This window comes from Haliaeetus albicilla, chromosome 13 (assembly GCF_947461875.1).
Source record: "Haliaeetus albicilla chromosome 13, bHalAlb1.1, whole genome shotgun sequence".
Classification (NCBI taxonomy): Eukaryota; Metazoa; Chordata; class Aves; order Accipitriformes; family Accipitridae; genus Haliaeetus; species Haliaeetus albicilla.
Window position 1 is genome coordinate 42,722,665 of NC_091495.1, and position 14,621 is coordinate 42,737,285.

General features: G+C 56.0%; 1 protein-coding gene across 3 annotated transcripts in view; it reads right to left on the reverse strand.

Annotated features, from left to right (window-relative positions):
* The window catches only part of LOC104320094 (hexokinase-2), a 37,385-nt gene extending 22,764 nt beyond the window's left edge, over positions 1-14,621 (reverse strand). Inside the window, exon 1 of one of the 3 annotated variants that reach the window (XM_069801212.1) lies at positions 14,490-14,621. In XM_069801212.1, the coding sequence (XP_069657313.1) occupies positions 14,490-14,540 (51 nt within the window). In that variant the 5' untranslated portion in view covers positions 14,541-14,621. Of the gene's footprint in view, positions 1-8,469; positions 8,659-14,489 lie in introns of those variants that run through there. The other 2 variants (XM_069801213.1, XM_069801211.1) reach the window with 2 other exon arrangements.

Below are 14,621 nucleotides of genomic sequence, written 5' to 3' on the forward strand. Positions count from 1 at the left end.
CGCTGCCATTCTTGCACCTCTTCCCAAGCATCCGGGGCTGCTCTCCAAAGAGCTCACCAAATGCCACCCCGCACCTCCTCGGCAGCATCCCCTTGCCCAGACGGGTGCCAACTTGGGAACACCGAACACCGAGGAGCTCCTGATGCTCCGCAGCATCTTCTCCGCTCATTCACCTACGGGAACCCAAACAGGTTGCGACAGAAGTAAGACCCAAACTCGACAACCTTCCCTGCCCAGGCTGTGAGTCAGGAGGTCGGTGCCGGAGGTTTTCCAGCTGCGGAGCCCTTCCTACGCCACGGCAGCAACGTGCCTCAACCTTGACCCCCCAGGGCCTCTTCCTACGTGAAGGATGCTCGGCAGGAATCCACTGCCCATTCATTTCTTTGCTGCTGAGATCACCCCTACAAAGGGTTACGGTGCTGAGAGCTACTCAACCCCCTTGAGCAAACAACGCTGTGTGACACAAGTGGGTGCAGTGGCCGGAAAGGGAAGAAATCCACCCCCCTCTGCTCCTGGCAATTGTTTATACCCTTACGCTGAGGCTACGAAGATGGCCAGCTCCTATAAACAGCATCAAAGCGTCTCATCTTCCCTGGGAAAGGCATGGAAAAACTCCTCCCCGACCCATCCATTAGCACCATGCATGCCTCTGCAGCCTGGCCGGAGCAGGGAAGGGAAACGGAGAGGCGGACAGACTGCCAGCTCCCAAACTATGCCCTGTTTCAATTAACTTCACTTAAAATTAATTAAAGGGCAGCTGCAAGCCCTGCGAAGTCAAGAGGAAATCTCCACCCAGTTAGCTCACCTGTCTGTAGGCACGTAACATAAGGTCATCAGAAATCAAGCATGAATTTTTTTTTTATAGGGCTACGCTATAGGAAATGGGCATTTTGTGGGCAAGTAATAGCCATCCGCCCCAGCGTGACCTTGCTCACAGATGCAGCCGCTTGGACCCTGGGCTGAACAAAACAGCTCTGCTGTGGTTTTGGCTGCCTGCGTTTCAGGCTTGGGATGCTCCGGCGTATCCTCCCCCACTCCATCCCACTAGCTCTGCTGGAAATTTGGAAGCTGAGTCCCCAGTTGCTCCGCTTGCTGCAGCAAGGTCAGAGGATGGAGGGAAGCCCAGCTGAGCACGCTCCAGGAGACATGCTTTATTCCCAGGGGAGTGGCATCCTTCCTGATGTGATGGGTAAAACCTCCTCCTGATTTCTCTCGGTGCTTTCAGCTCCTTCCCACTAATCTGGAGCAGAGAAGGAGCGCCTGCCAGCTGGGAGACCAGGAAGGTGTGAGGGAAAGGATAAGGATAAGGAAAACTCGAGGTTTCCCAGTGCTGGCTGTTTACCAGCCCCTCCTTATCTACCCCAGCAGCAGGAAGTCAAGCACTCTCCTCCTTCCACTCCTATTTGCTTTCGCTTGCTGAAAATTGCCACCCGTGTACAGAGGCTCTGGTCCCTGGCACAGGGAAGGTGGCCGCTGCCCCAGCCCACCTCCACCTTCTCCTTCCTCTTCCAGCTTCAAGAGGGGCCCTGGGTCGGGAGCCCACCTCCACCCCAGCCTCAGGGTAGGAAATCTCCTGTTTATGGTTATCGGTCAACGCTATCAACCCAGGACAGATGGCCCAACCCCATTTCTTAGCTGTAAGCCAGAGAAGATGATAGTGTTATCTTGGCTCGCAGAGGCCTTTCACAACCTCCTTGGGAGGCACTGACCTGCCCCTTGGCACAGGGAGGACCTCAGCCAGACTCTGTGTCCTCTCTGGCAGCATCTGACCTGGAGTGTGGGTGATAATTAAGAGACAAACCCAGCTAAGACTGGGTGCTCTGCCACCCAGCAGCCTCTCGCCTCCATGAGACCTTCCTTCACTGGGCCTCTTTGGCAGCCAACGGTGGTCAGGGGGTCCTGGTGAGACCATCATGAGTGGGAATGGGGTCCCAGTGAGGTGTCCCCATCCCAGCAGTGGGGTACCGCACCAGGAGGGCTCGGGGCAGAGCTTCACCCTTGCACAAACAAAAAAAATGTTTCTCTCCTGTCCGCCACCCTGACTTTGCTTGTATTTCCTCCTAGACTGGCAAGATACCGCTAGAAGATCTCATCCCAGAGAAGGTGGATGCTTTGGAAGCTCAGATGCACAAGAAGCCATCGTTGTTTGGTCCTTGACCCCTGCCCAAGGTACAGGGCAGCGAAGGTGCTGCACGCACAACCTGCCAGCCCCTAAAATTACATCACGGGGAAACGACGCGGAGGTTTCACCTCCTTTCTCCAGGACAGGCACCACTCAGCACGTTCCCCATGTCCTCCAGGCTCCACCGTACCAGGAATAATCAGCAGCTTGAGAAACAGTGACCTTCTTCTAATCTCCAAAGCCATTTAAAACCTGGATCATCTTCTCCTATGGATGTAGACGTTGTCCCACTTGGCAGCTAAGGCAGGTCAGGACGTCCCACAGAACGGCTCCAGGGCAACAGCAGCTCAGATCCTTCCCAAGCGAGACCACCTCAGTGCAGACCTGACCCCCACCAAGGAAGGGCCATGGCCACCGTCATGCCCAAGGCTTCCCTGCCCCACGGTTCGGTTCATTACTCCAATTACCCCTCCTGCACACAAGCACATCTCAAATTGTAGCAAAGATCGGGTAAGACAGGGGAATTTAGTCTGCAGCGCCGAAGCAGGAGTATCTTTGAAGACAAACAACCTTCTTGGTTGTTTAACCTTTTGTAAGATTCTTGCCAATTCCAAATAAATAAAGTCACTAGGTTAGGATCCGGAATGGGGCAATTTAATTTCTGGAAAGCTTCCATCATAAATAATAGTGTTTCCCTGAGGAAGTCTAAATAAACTGAATGGAGGAGGAACAGATTTAAGCTGGGATGTGCTGGGCATGCTCACAGCCGAGGACAGTTGCAGGACATTTTGTTAAAGAACCAGATCATTAGACCCGCTGCAGGTGAAATGCGTTTGATGCAATTTTTTGGAAGTAAAACCGAGCAAATCCCCGTCTCCTACCTCAGGGCTGTCTCCAAAGGCTCAGCTAATTTCTACGCCAAGCATCCGCCGCCAGGTGCTGGGGAAGCGCCCAGTGTTGCCCTTCCCAGCTGCAAGGCCACCGTTGGGCAAGGTCCATCCGCCCCAAGGCTGAAGAAACCTCACATTGCCCAATTTTTGCCGCCAGCTGGAAGTGGAGTGAGCTGTGCCACGCTTAAAATACCCCAAAAGCCAGGTTTGCCTTTGCAATGATGGTAGTAACTCACGGCACCAGTACCAGCACTACAGCTGGATGATGATGTTCTTTTGCCTGAAGATGCCTCTTAATCCTGCCATTGGGGCTGGACCCTAAGGGCTCAGTTCTGCAATGTATTAGCCTGCGAATAACTTCATTCCAATTCAATGCCACTATCCACGGAGAAAAAAATTAATTCCTCAGTTTATATGTTTGCAAGATGGTCCTGTCGACGCAGCGACTTGCAAGAGTGGAAAAACCCTCCCCGACAGATCTATCCCACGTCGCTGTCCCCCCTCAGCGGGGGGATGCACGGCCGGTGGTTCTGCTCGAGAGGTCCGAAGCAGGGAGGATGAAGGATGCTTTTCCCCTCGCAGTGGTAGTGGGGACCCTGTTCCCCATCGTTCAGCAGGGTCGTGGGCCAGGATGGCTGGCAGTGACAGCAATTACAGCGTGACAGAGGCTTCCGGCAAAGCGCAACCGTTTCCTGCCCAGCAAATGGCAGCGGGGAAGGGGAAGGGGAAGGACTCGGGGCGGTTTATTCTCGTGCAATAAGGTTTCAGCCACATCTTCCCCATTAACGATCCCAAGGTTCTGGGAAGGAAAAGCTGCTCCTTTTTAGTTTTAGTTTTGCTCCAGGTCTTTCTCGAAAGCCACGTGTCTGGCGAGAAGCAGACTGGGATCGAATGTTTCCAGACGCCCAGTATCTGCTCACTGTAGTTTTCAGCTGGTTGTGCATCATTTCAGCAGCGTTTGGGGGAAAAAGCAGAATACTGGAAGAGGTTAGCTGGTTTCTGGGCTGAACTGTTCCTTTTTGGCAACAGAAAGTAAAATATTTGTTGTGTACGAGAACAACAGAGAGATGTTCAAGTTTGGGGAAAGGCTTGAGCACTCCTAACCTACAAGTGTGCACAGTCAATCCTCTCTCCAGGGTAATCTCTGCCTGAAATTATTTTTTCTTCAAATTACTTCCCTCCCTCTCCCAGTTTTTAACTTAAAACATGCTGCTTTTTTAAAAATCACTGAAGTTTTTCAGATATACCGATTCTCTCCTTGCTTCTTTCAGAGAGAGATGCTGTGTGAGCACCCAGCGGTTACCAAGGCAAGCTGGCAGCCGTGCTCCCATCCCACTGGATCTGCAGCAGGACGTGACAGATTTGGGGAAACCGAGGCAGAGGGAGAGGCAGCAATTCACCGAGGTCGCAGGGTGAAGCCGGGAAAGCATCCAGCACGGAGAGTGTTTTATTTCCTGGCTCGGGACTCTAGCCTGGCACGTACTTCGCAACTTTTATTGTCGGATCAGGGACGGGCACCGCAGCCCAGGACAGACACCGTGCCACATCCTCAGCCCCTGCATACTGAAAACCAGCGCTCCCCATCCCCATGTCACTGTGCCGTTACCCAGCCTGGCTTGACTCAGTGCCGGGAACCGGCTCATCCCCTTCCACGACCTCCCCACCTTCGGTGACACAGGACTGATGCTAGGCTGCACCCACCCTCCTCCAGCCCTGACCCCAGCAGCACCCACGTCCTTGGCTGCTATTGAGGGCTCTGCGCTGAATTAAACCCCACGTGCCCTCTCTGCGGCAGCCAAGCCTCTGATGACACACGCCCGGAGTCATCTTGAACCCAAGTGAGTCAGATGGTTTCCTGCTGGGCTGGTTCCTCCCCATCTTCACCCCCCTTCCCCGGGATGGCAGCTGAACCCTGTGCTGGAGGTGGAGCCGGGCACCTATGGCAAGGAAATCACGCCGCAGAGCATCAGTGGAGGCTGGGGACCCATCTTTGCGTGACCCCGCTGCTCCACAGCCCCACCAAAAGCCCAAGTGAACTGGGAAAACGTTCTGGTTTCCAGTTCAGGGGTCAGAGACGTCAAACTGCTCCCAGCTCCCACCGGTCCCGAGCAGCCCCAGCCAGCCTTTGAGATGCCTCCCTGATAGTGAATCCTCTTTCTCTCCCATTTTAAACCCAGAAGGTCTCTGGAGCAGATATAAGAGGCAGCATCCCCCTCGGATGCTGCTGGATCGGAAAGCCTCGCTAGTGCCAAGACCCCGCTCTCAAATGCTGGGAGCATGCCACCGCGGCTGGGGAAACTGAGGCTGCACCCTCGCCGGGCTCCCCACAGCAGCTCAAATGACAAGCTGAGAAGCAAGGGGACATGCAATGGCTCCCCCGAAGGTGCCAAAGATGGGAAAGGCCGTCTTGCAGCTGACCTTGGCGGGCTTAAGAGAAGCTGTTAAGTTGGTTTCCAGGAATATGCAATCGGGCGTCCCTCCCACAGCCGCCGAGGAGCCTGCGAGAGGCAGCCAGGGAGACATCAGCTAGATAAAACTAAGCCCCGTAGCAAAGGAAAAAGAAAAAAAAAACAGAGGAAAACCTGCCCCTGCCTGGGAACAGCCACAATTGTAGGGAAATTAACTCCATTGCCAGTTTTTCCTTCTTTCGAAGGAGTGATGGGGAAGAAGAGCCGCCAGCCCGGTTATTTAGCTCATTCGCCTCCCGCTCCTCCCGTCGCATGACGAGGCTGAGGTTCGGGGACCAGGAAACTCAGTATGAGCCGGCACATCCGAAGGGAACATGGATCATCCGCGGCAAACTTTCAAGCCGGGATCTCAAGGGACGCTGCTGAGGTTAATTAAAGTTTGCACAATCCCTTGGGGGTTAGATAAGTTAGTACTGCAATCCACTTTCCAACTGGGCAAAGCAAAGGGCAGGAGGAGTTTGGGGATGTACGTGACATCCCCCAGGTGGGCAGCAGAGCAGGTAAAGCTGCTCCTTGTCAAGAACTGGGAGAAAGATCCTATTTTGGGGGCTATTTTTAAGGCCCTGATGTGGACACAAACCACAGCTGTTGGAAAGGGCACTTTCTTCCCACGGCCAAGGCCTTTTTCTGCCCGATCCAAAGCAAAAAGACGCACGACTCAAACACACCTCAGGCTATTGCCCTAAAATGTTTTCCCAAATGTAGTCTCAAATTCTGGGTAAAGCCTTTGGGTTTGATAAAAAAATAAATCACAGCTTTCTAAGAATTTCAGCCCCTACATCTCCCTGGGCTGGGGACTCCCCCCACTCCTTGCCTGGGAAGATTTATAAGCCAGGAATAATTTTTGCATCCATGGTGGAAGCATCCAGCTCGGAAATCCAGCTGCTTGCCCCCTTTCTCCCCCCCTTCCCCTGCAGCGAAGCCAAGCTCCGTGCTCTCGCCGGAGGCTGCACTGACCCCAGCTTTGCCTAACCAGGAGGATTCACGGGAATTTGTTTAAAAATAACTCAGAGAAATCCAGTTGTGGAGGCGGCTGTTTGGGGACGGGAGGGCAGAGCCATCTCCCACAGCAGCCAGAGCCCCAGCCAACGGCTGCTGGATATTTCGCCACCCCCCTCCCCGCACATCTCGGCAACCTTTTTTGTTCAGGCTTTGGAGCCGGGAGGAAAACGAAGCCGGTTCCCGAGGCTTTGCACACCCTTTTCCCGGTGGGTAACGAAGCCGAATACCTTAAACCAAAACCTTCCCTCTCCATTATTTCCAGGTCCCGATAAGGAACTCGTAAGGTGCCCGGAGCCCGAGAGGCAGAAGTCGGGCTGTGCCGCTGGCCTATTTCTGCCGTCGGGTTACACAACCCCTTCCCGTGGATTTGGCTGTTGCACAACCCTGGGACACTTGCGAGCGGAGGGAGAAGCTGAGCCCGTATTTCCTTACAGATCGCTTTGCGTTGGGAAGGTATTTCTATGTACTTTGTTTGGTTGTTTTGGTTTTTTTTTCATGTTCTCTCTTGTTTTACTTCCTATTTAATGCAGGCGAAGGACCAACGTGGCAAGTTTTGTTTCTCTATCGGCGTCCCCAGCATTACCCGATGGAGCGAGCCAGGGCTCTCTGCAGCCATGTATTTTGCATTTTGCTTTTTTTTTAAGGGGGCATTTGCAAACCCTGACCCCCCCACGCCCAGGCACTGTAATTCTGACAATAGAAATCACTGCGCGACCTCAGAACTCGGAGCTGAAACCCTCTCTGACATATCCTTAGATGCCCCAAATGCTGGCAGAGGGCTGGGAGGAGAGCCTGAGCCTTCATGCACAGTCTCCCAAGCCAGCATTATTTTCCAGGAATCATTTATTTAACAATTGCTGTTTAGAGCCTAAGCGTTGCCCTGGCCAAACAAAGGCCGGCTGCTTTCCACCAGCCACAGGAGAGCAGAACCACTTGCATTTTTCAAGTGCCTGAACTCCTGAATTACTGGTGACAAACGCTCCATGCATCCCAACGGGACGCTTCGACTTGCGTTTGCGGTCCAGGAACAGGCTCGGGTCGTTCAGGCCCCGTAAATTAAGGGAGGGAGAAGGCAAGAAGAAGTTTTCCATCGCAGGCAGTGCAGGAGATGAAGCTGGGGGAGAGGGGTCCCAGCCTGGGGAAGGGGAGCCCGAGGTGCTGCATTTGCCTCCGAGATGGGAGCGAACCCCTCCGGCATCCTCCGGCCGTGCCCCGGGCTCACCCGGCCGCGGGGGGCTTCGGCTCGTCGCCCCCCGGGGCGGGGAAAGGGGGGTGGTTGTCCCGCCTCCGGGGGATGCTCCGCGCTCCGCGGATGCTCCGCGCCGGCGGCAGGAAGCCGCGACACGTGCTGCGGGGGGGGGAGGGGGGGCGGCCCGGGGGTCCCGAATCCCGCGGGGGCGGCCGGCGAGGGGAACGGAGCAGGGACACGGTCGCACACACACCCGCCCCGCCACCCCCCTGCCTTCCTCCTCCTCCTCCTCCTCCTGCTCCGCGCCGCCGGCCCGCGGGGGGCGCCCGGCCACGCGGGGTCCCGCAGCCGCCCGCCGCGGCACGTACCGCACGGCGGCCCCGCCGGGGCAGCGCCCGGGCCCGCGGGGGGACAACGGCGCATCCCGCCCGGGCTCCCCCTCCGCTGGCCCCCGGTTCCCCTTTTTTCCTGGTTTGGGTTTTTTTTTCCCTTTCCCCCCCCCCTTTTTTTTTGTCTTTCCTTTTTTCCTCCTTTGCTTTTTTCTTTTTTTCCTTTTTTCTTTTTTATACTTTTGTTCCCTCGCCTTGCTGTCCTTTTTTCTTTTTCTCTTTTCTCCTTTTTTCCCTTTTCTCCTTTTTCTCCTTTTTTCCTTTCTCCTTTTTCCTTTTTTCTTACTTTTCCCCCTTCTCCTTTTTTCCCTCCTTTTTTTTTTCTTCTTCCTTTCTCCCCCCCCCAATTTCTCCTCGCCGGCCCCCTTTATGCCCCCCTTCCCCCCCCCCTCGCGCCCCCCACCCTCACCTTCTGCGCCTGGTCATGGTTGAGCTCGGTGAAGAAGTAAGCGAGCAGGTGAGAGGCGATCATCTTGCGCGGCGGGGTGCGGAGCGGAGCGGTGCGGAGCGGAGCGGAGTCGGCCCCGGAGCAGCGCGCGCCGCGGTACTCGCCCGCGACAATGTGGCTCATTGAGGAGGTTCCCCCGGCCCACGAGTGACGCGCCGCCGCGGCCGTTTCTCATTGGCCGAGCCGCGAGGGTGTGTGCCCGGCGCGGGGCTGACGCCCGCCGCTAGGAGGCGCCGCAGGGAGGGGGTGAATGAATTGGGGGGGTCAATGGGGGGTGAGTGAATGGGGAGGCGAATGGGGGTGAATGGACCGGGGGGGTTAAGGGAGGGGGTGAGTCAATGGGGGGTGAATGGGAAGGTGAATGAATAGTGGGGCGAATGGGGAGGGTGAATGAACGGGGGATGAATGGTGGGGGGTGAACAGGATCTCGGGTGGGCATCAGGGGAGTGCAGGGGAGATGAGTGTGGGTGAACTGGGTGGGGGCTGTGGGTGCACTGGGGGGTGTTGGGGGTGTACTGGGGGTGTGTGCTTGCATTGGGGGTGTACTGGGGGTGTGCGTGAACTGGGGGAGGGGGACGTGTGTGCATGGGTGAGTGCACAGGGGGTGGTGGATTGCATGGTCTAGGAGGGGTGCACTGGGAGGGAGGGATGCGTGCACTGCTGTCTGTGCGTGCACACCGGCATATGTGCACCCCCGGAGCAAGGGAGGGGGGCATACGGCAGCAGGTGTGTGCGTGCGTGTGCACGCGCAGTCCAGCTTACGCGCGTTGGCATGTGTCCGTGCACGCACCCGTCGTGGTCATCAGCGTCTGCGTGTGCCTCGGTGTGTCCCTGCAGATGCACGGGTGTGCGTGCACCGTGCTGCATGTGTGTGTGAGATCACATGCGCATTAACGTGCGCATCCCTGTGCATCCGTCAGTGTGCATCCATCAGCCCACAGCCTGTGGCGGTTCTTACGCCTGCATGCATGTGTACTGCTCCCCATGCACAGGGAAGGGCTGAAAGGGGGTTCTCGGTGACCCCAAAGCTTTAGGAAGCCTCCGCCCGCGTTATCCCAGGGAAGGGCCAGAATCTGCCTCCACCATCCCTCCTTCCTCCTTGTCTCCATCCCGGCTCCCTTCTCCTGGCTCCATCTGGGAATTCAAGGGCCGAAGCCATGCAAAGACCCGCAGCTGGGCGTTGCAAGGAGCCCTACGAGGGCCGTGGCACGTCCTACACCCGCCTGGCCCTCCAGAACAGCTCCTGCTGCCCGGATCCTGGCTCCCAGAAGAGCCGGTCTTAGCAGCCCTGGGGCAGGAGTTACCCAACCCGTCTGCCTGCTCCCTGCCGCGCTTTCCCAACCAGTTCTGAGCAGCTCAAACTCTTCATGGCTTTACCTTGTAATATTTCTTTCTAAGTGGTCATTTACATCATTTTTCCAAGGAATTGAAACTCCATTTCAAAGGGAAGAGAGAGGGGGAGAAGCAACCAAAATAGAGGGAGAGAAACAGAGCCGAGACAACCCTGCTGCCAGACTCCTTTTCCTGGGCGATCCAGTCCTGCCAGACCCTGCCCATCGAGCCCGAGTTTGTCCAGGGTTTCGGTTAAAGCCCCGTATCGGCAGCTGATGCTTTTTAATCTTTTTCAGTGTGCCTGCGGTTCAATTCACCCTCTCATCCAGCTTTTTTTGCTAAATACCCAAATTCTCAGTGGTTAAGATGAAATTAAAGCAGCGCTTAGCCTAAAAATAGCTGGGCACATCTGTCCACCTTCCCCGTCTGCTGCCTGCCCAGCTGGATGAAGGAAGTGACTGTATGTGCAAAATGAAGGGTCTGTCTCATCATTCTGTCCCACTCAGGAGCTCAGCTCACCTCTGCAAAATCAGTTTATTCAGGGAGGCATATTCCCCAACACTCAATTTATTTGCCGGATAATACCCTAGTCAAGAAAGGCAGGAGGAGCAGGTCTCTGATCCATGCGTTCCTCTAAATAGCGCTTGCTTTTAAAGTGATTTTTTATTTAAAATGAGTTTTTCTAACACATTTTGTAATTCCTTTCACGTAATAAACCTCAAAATCTAAATATTTTCAAGCCGTCCCTCCCAGCTGCTTCCCGGCTTCGTATGGGCTTGTAATAATCTATGGGCATTTAATGCTGCGTTCCTTAGCAAAAGGAAATGGGCTGATTGCAGGGATTGAAGTTACAACCGGCTCTAATTTCTCTAATGCGATTCTTTAAAGACGAATGACTGCAGTAATGACATCGTCGGAGCTTGAAAGGAAGGGCTGTGCCCAGCGGCCGGAGCAGGGATGGAGCATCCCAGAGTCCTGGGACCGCCTCTGGATGCTAGCCCATGCAAGCGGGACCAACCTGACCTATAGCATAGGGCAAAGCCCCCCGAACCGCTGCTGCCCCGGGGGGGTTGGCAACCCCCAAGAGAGAGTGTTGCAAACCTGGCGAGAGTAATATCCCTCTTTTATACTGGGGAAACTGAGGCATGGATCAGGATGGGGATAGAGGAATTGGGAACCAGACCTGGCGCATCCGATTTTTCGAGGCTGCTGTGCAGCATGGAGCAGCCAGGATGATCTTGGAGCTGGAGCTGCTCCAGCAGAGGCGTTAATTCATCTTAGATCACCTGCCCCGTGATTCATTGCTCCATCGGTGCTCTACATAGTTTCCAACAATGTTTCATTTGACACACACACACACACACATCCCAAATGAACCCATCGGCAGAAGAATGACACCGGTGACCATTTATTTACTTTGCCTGGTCACCCAACGCACCGGAAACCTTGAACTCGGCCGGACCCAACCCTTTCACGGGGCTGGGAATAGAAAACCGGTCCGAGAACTTTTCTTTCTTCGGCAGCTGTGGGATGGAGCGCGTGACCTTGGGGCTGAGCTGGGCGAAACAGCCTTTCCCCAGCTCTGTGGCAAGGGACGAGGTTCGCCCATCCCAAACCGCTTCGCAAAGGTGGAAGGAGAGGGGAGGATTGTCTTCTGTCTGTGCTGGGGGGGCTGGGGGGGAATCTGTCTGTCTGTCCGTCCTACTGCTGCTCCTCTGCGGATGCTCATAACCCCAGAGTTGACTTCCAACACACCCATCCTAAAACATCCAGCTGCATCCCAAGGCCATCCTTCCCTGAGCAGCCAGCCGTCCCCAAAACAGCCAGAGGGATTCGCTGTGGGTCAGGTGGGGACTGGGAAATGGGGTGCCCTCAGGCTGGGGGCAGCCTGCCTTCTGCAGCCCAGCCTTCCCACCCTGCACAACCAGGCTAATCTCTGTTACACAGACGGAAAAGGGGAGATTAAATTAGATTAGATGTAGCCACCTAATTTTAGCTTCCTCACGTGTTACAGGCGCCCTGCTCTGGCTCTTGCCTTGCTCTCCTCAGACCCTTCACTCCCCCCACCAAAGCCATAGGGCCACCAGCCAGGACAGGAGGAAACCGAATGGGGTTTGGCTGGGAAGTGTTACCCAGCGGCGGGTACAAGCGTGTGATGTGCGGGTGGGCTCTGGCGGTCGCTGGACCTCTGCCGCGAGGGGACCCGTGGTGATGGCCATCCTCCACTGGTGATGGCCATCTTCCACTGGTGACAGCCATCCTCTGCTGGTGATGGCCATCCTCAACCTTGGGAGCATCTCCATGCCCAGAAGTATTTTTCTAGTGAGAGCCTCAGCAGGGGCAAATCCAGTTTGCCCCATCCACACCAAGCTTCTGCTGCTGCCTGTCCCTCTGCCTCCTGCTGAATTACTGTGACATGAGGTTGACGTTTGCTTTCCACTGCCTGCCCTGACCTCCCTTGCGGCAGCGCCGGCCATAAGCTCTCAGCTTATCCAGCTGCCAGGGAGTCTGCCAGCTCCATTGAACATCTCCTGATCCAAGGGGACATCGGATCTCCCACGGGACCAGCCCAGAGTCCCCCAGGATCAGCCCCCATGATGCAATGGGGAGAGGAGACATCTGAGCCCCTTGCATTTCCATGAGCAATTTCCACCATCCTCAAAGACCCCAGAGCAAGGTCCCCAAACCCCAGAGGGGATGTTGGAGCTGGCAGGAGCCCTGGCAGGATGGATGGTGTCCCCAAAAGCCAGCATGGCCAAACTCAGGGAGAGCTGGGGTGGGTCCCAGGGCTGGCAAGGGCTGTGTCGGGCACCGTGCGAGCCTGGCACACCTCTGAGGTCAAAAGTCCCAGCCAGGACACAGGACCTTGAGTCACGCCGCCCTGGGATGAATAACTCCCGCGTGTGGCACTTTCTCAATCACAGCGGAAAGAGGAGGTTTCTCCAGCATCCCCCAGGCGCTTTCCCGGCTGCCAGCAGCGGCAGAGCTGGGTCACCACCACGTCCCATGGCATGGGGCAAGCGCACGTCCCTGGTGCCACCAAACTGGAGCTGGGGCACAAGCAGGGTGAGCAGCAGCAGGCAGGCTGCTGTGAGAGCAGGCAGCAACAGGCAGGGGGATGCTCGGTGCCCTCGCCTCCTCCGTGGGACACCCTGTGCTTCCTCCCAGAGCTCTGGGTGGGAGCAAGCCGAAGGGATTTGCAGCCCATGCTAAGCATGTGGATGCCATTTCTATTTCTGATCCAAAGAGTTTGCATGCTCAGAAGGTCCCCTGGTTTTTCCCTCGCTACACCAGGCTCCCAGAGCCGGGTCTCAGGGGTCCCATCCCAGAGCGTGCCGGCAGTGGGATAACCCTGCCATCACCCTGAGATGCCCCTGTGCCACGGCCACATCCAGCCCAGGCTGGACGCAGGGTCAGTCCTTGAGCCCCAGCTGGCAGAAGCTGGGACTGTGCGGGAAGTCTCTGGCTCTGCCGGGAAGCTGGAGGGAAGGGCCGCTGAGGTGGCAGTCTGGCAGCAGCTGGAGGTGAAGCAGCAAGCTGAAGGCTTGGGGGAAGCCCAGGGACTGAGCTGGGGTCAAATCCCAAATGCAAAGCCCACCCTGGGATCTCCGCCTGTGTTGATTCCTGCGAAATCCTTCCCACCCAGCACTGATGATCGGAGGAAATAACCTGAAACTCAGTGTCGGGTGCACGGCTACGGCAGGATCCCAGCCCTTAGCCCTGCCGGGAAAGCCATCACACAGGCAGGGACCAGCGTCCACGTCACCACGGCAAGCCATGTGTGGATGGATGCACCTTTCAACCCAACCTCGGTGTTTGGGTGAGATGCTGGCAGAGCCGGCAAGGGAGCGAGGAGCTGGGCAGCCTCTTAAAACCTGGAGCACAAGGGGGGACCCCCATCCCACAGCCGAGGGGCTCCTGCTCTCCCAGCCTTGCCCACTGCTCGGGTGAATTGGGGAGAGGTTGGAAATGAAATGTAGTGCTTTCTATTTTTTTTGCATTTTCCAGCAAAGATGGTTTTGAAACAGCAAACAGCTGCTGAGGCACAGGGGAAAACAGTTTTTCCAGAGAAACTTCCTAAACTCTGTTGGCAGAGAAATTGCTGGGCAGTCCCATGCTGAGCACAGATGCCCAGCACCCTGCTGGGGAAATGCTGATGCTCCCTCAGCCACTTCTGGGGCGAGAAAAGCAATCCCTAACCCCATCCCATATCCTGGCCAGCTCTCCCCAGGATGCAGAAGCAGAGCCGGGCTCTCCCCTGGACCCTTGCTTACCCACAAGCAGCATCTCACATCTCTCCCCTGCAGGGAGGACCATGTCTCAAAGCCCCCGCTCACGTATTTTTTCTTCAATTCACTCCGCCAGGCAGAAAAACACCCCGAACATAACATCCTGCCTTGCTTCCACATCACCCTGCTTGGCTTGGGGCCAGAGGTTTGGGAAACAGCTCTCCCACACCATTCCATTAATTATTTCACCGGCATCCATCCCGTGATCCCCTGCCACCCACAGTTACTCCCTTTCTGACAAGCAGCAGCTGGATGGATTGGCCCTGCATCCCTTCGCACCGGGGCCATCGCAGTTCCTTAGCCAGGCACAAGGAGAAAAAGAAACCCCAAATCCCAAATCCAGGGAGAAAATCCCCTTACCTGGGTGAAGGCCTTGCCATCCATCCCATCTGCCGCGTGCTCGGATGTCATCCTTAGAGCAGCTGAGGTGGTTTGCTGGGATTGGGACCTTGTGCCCTGTGGCAAGGTGGGACCGAGAGAGTTTTATCATCT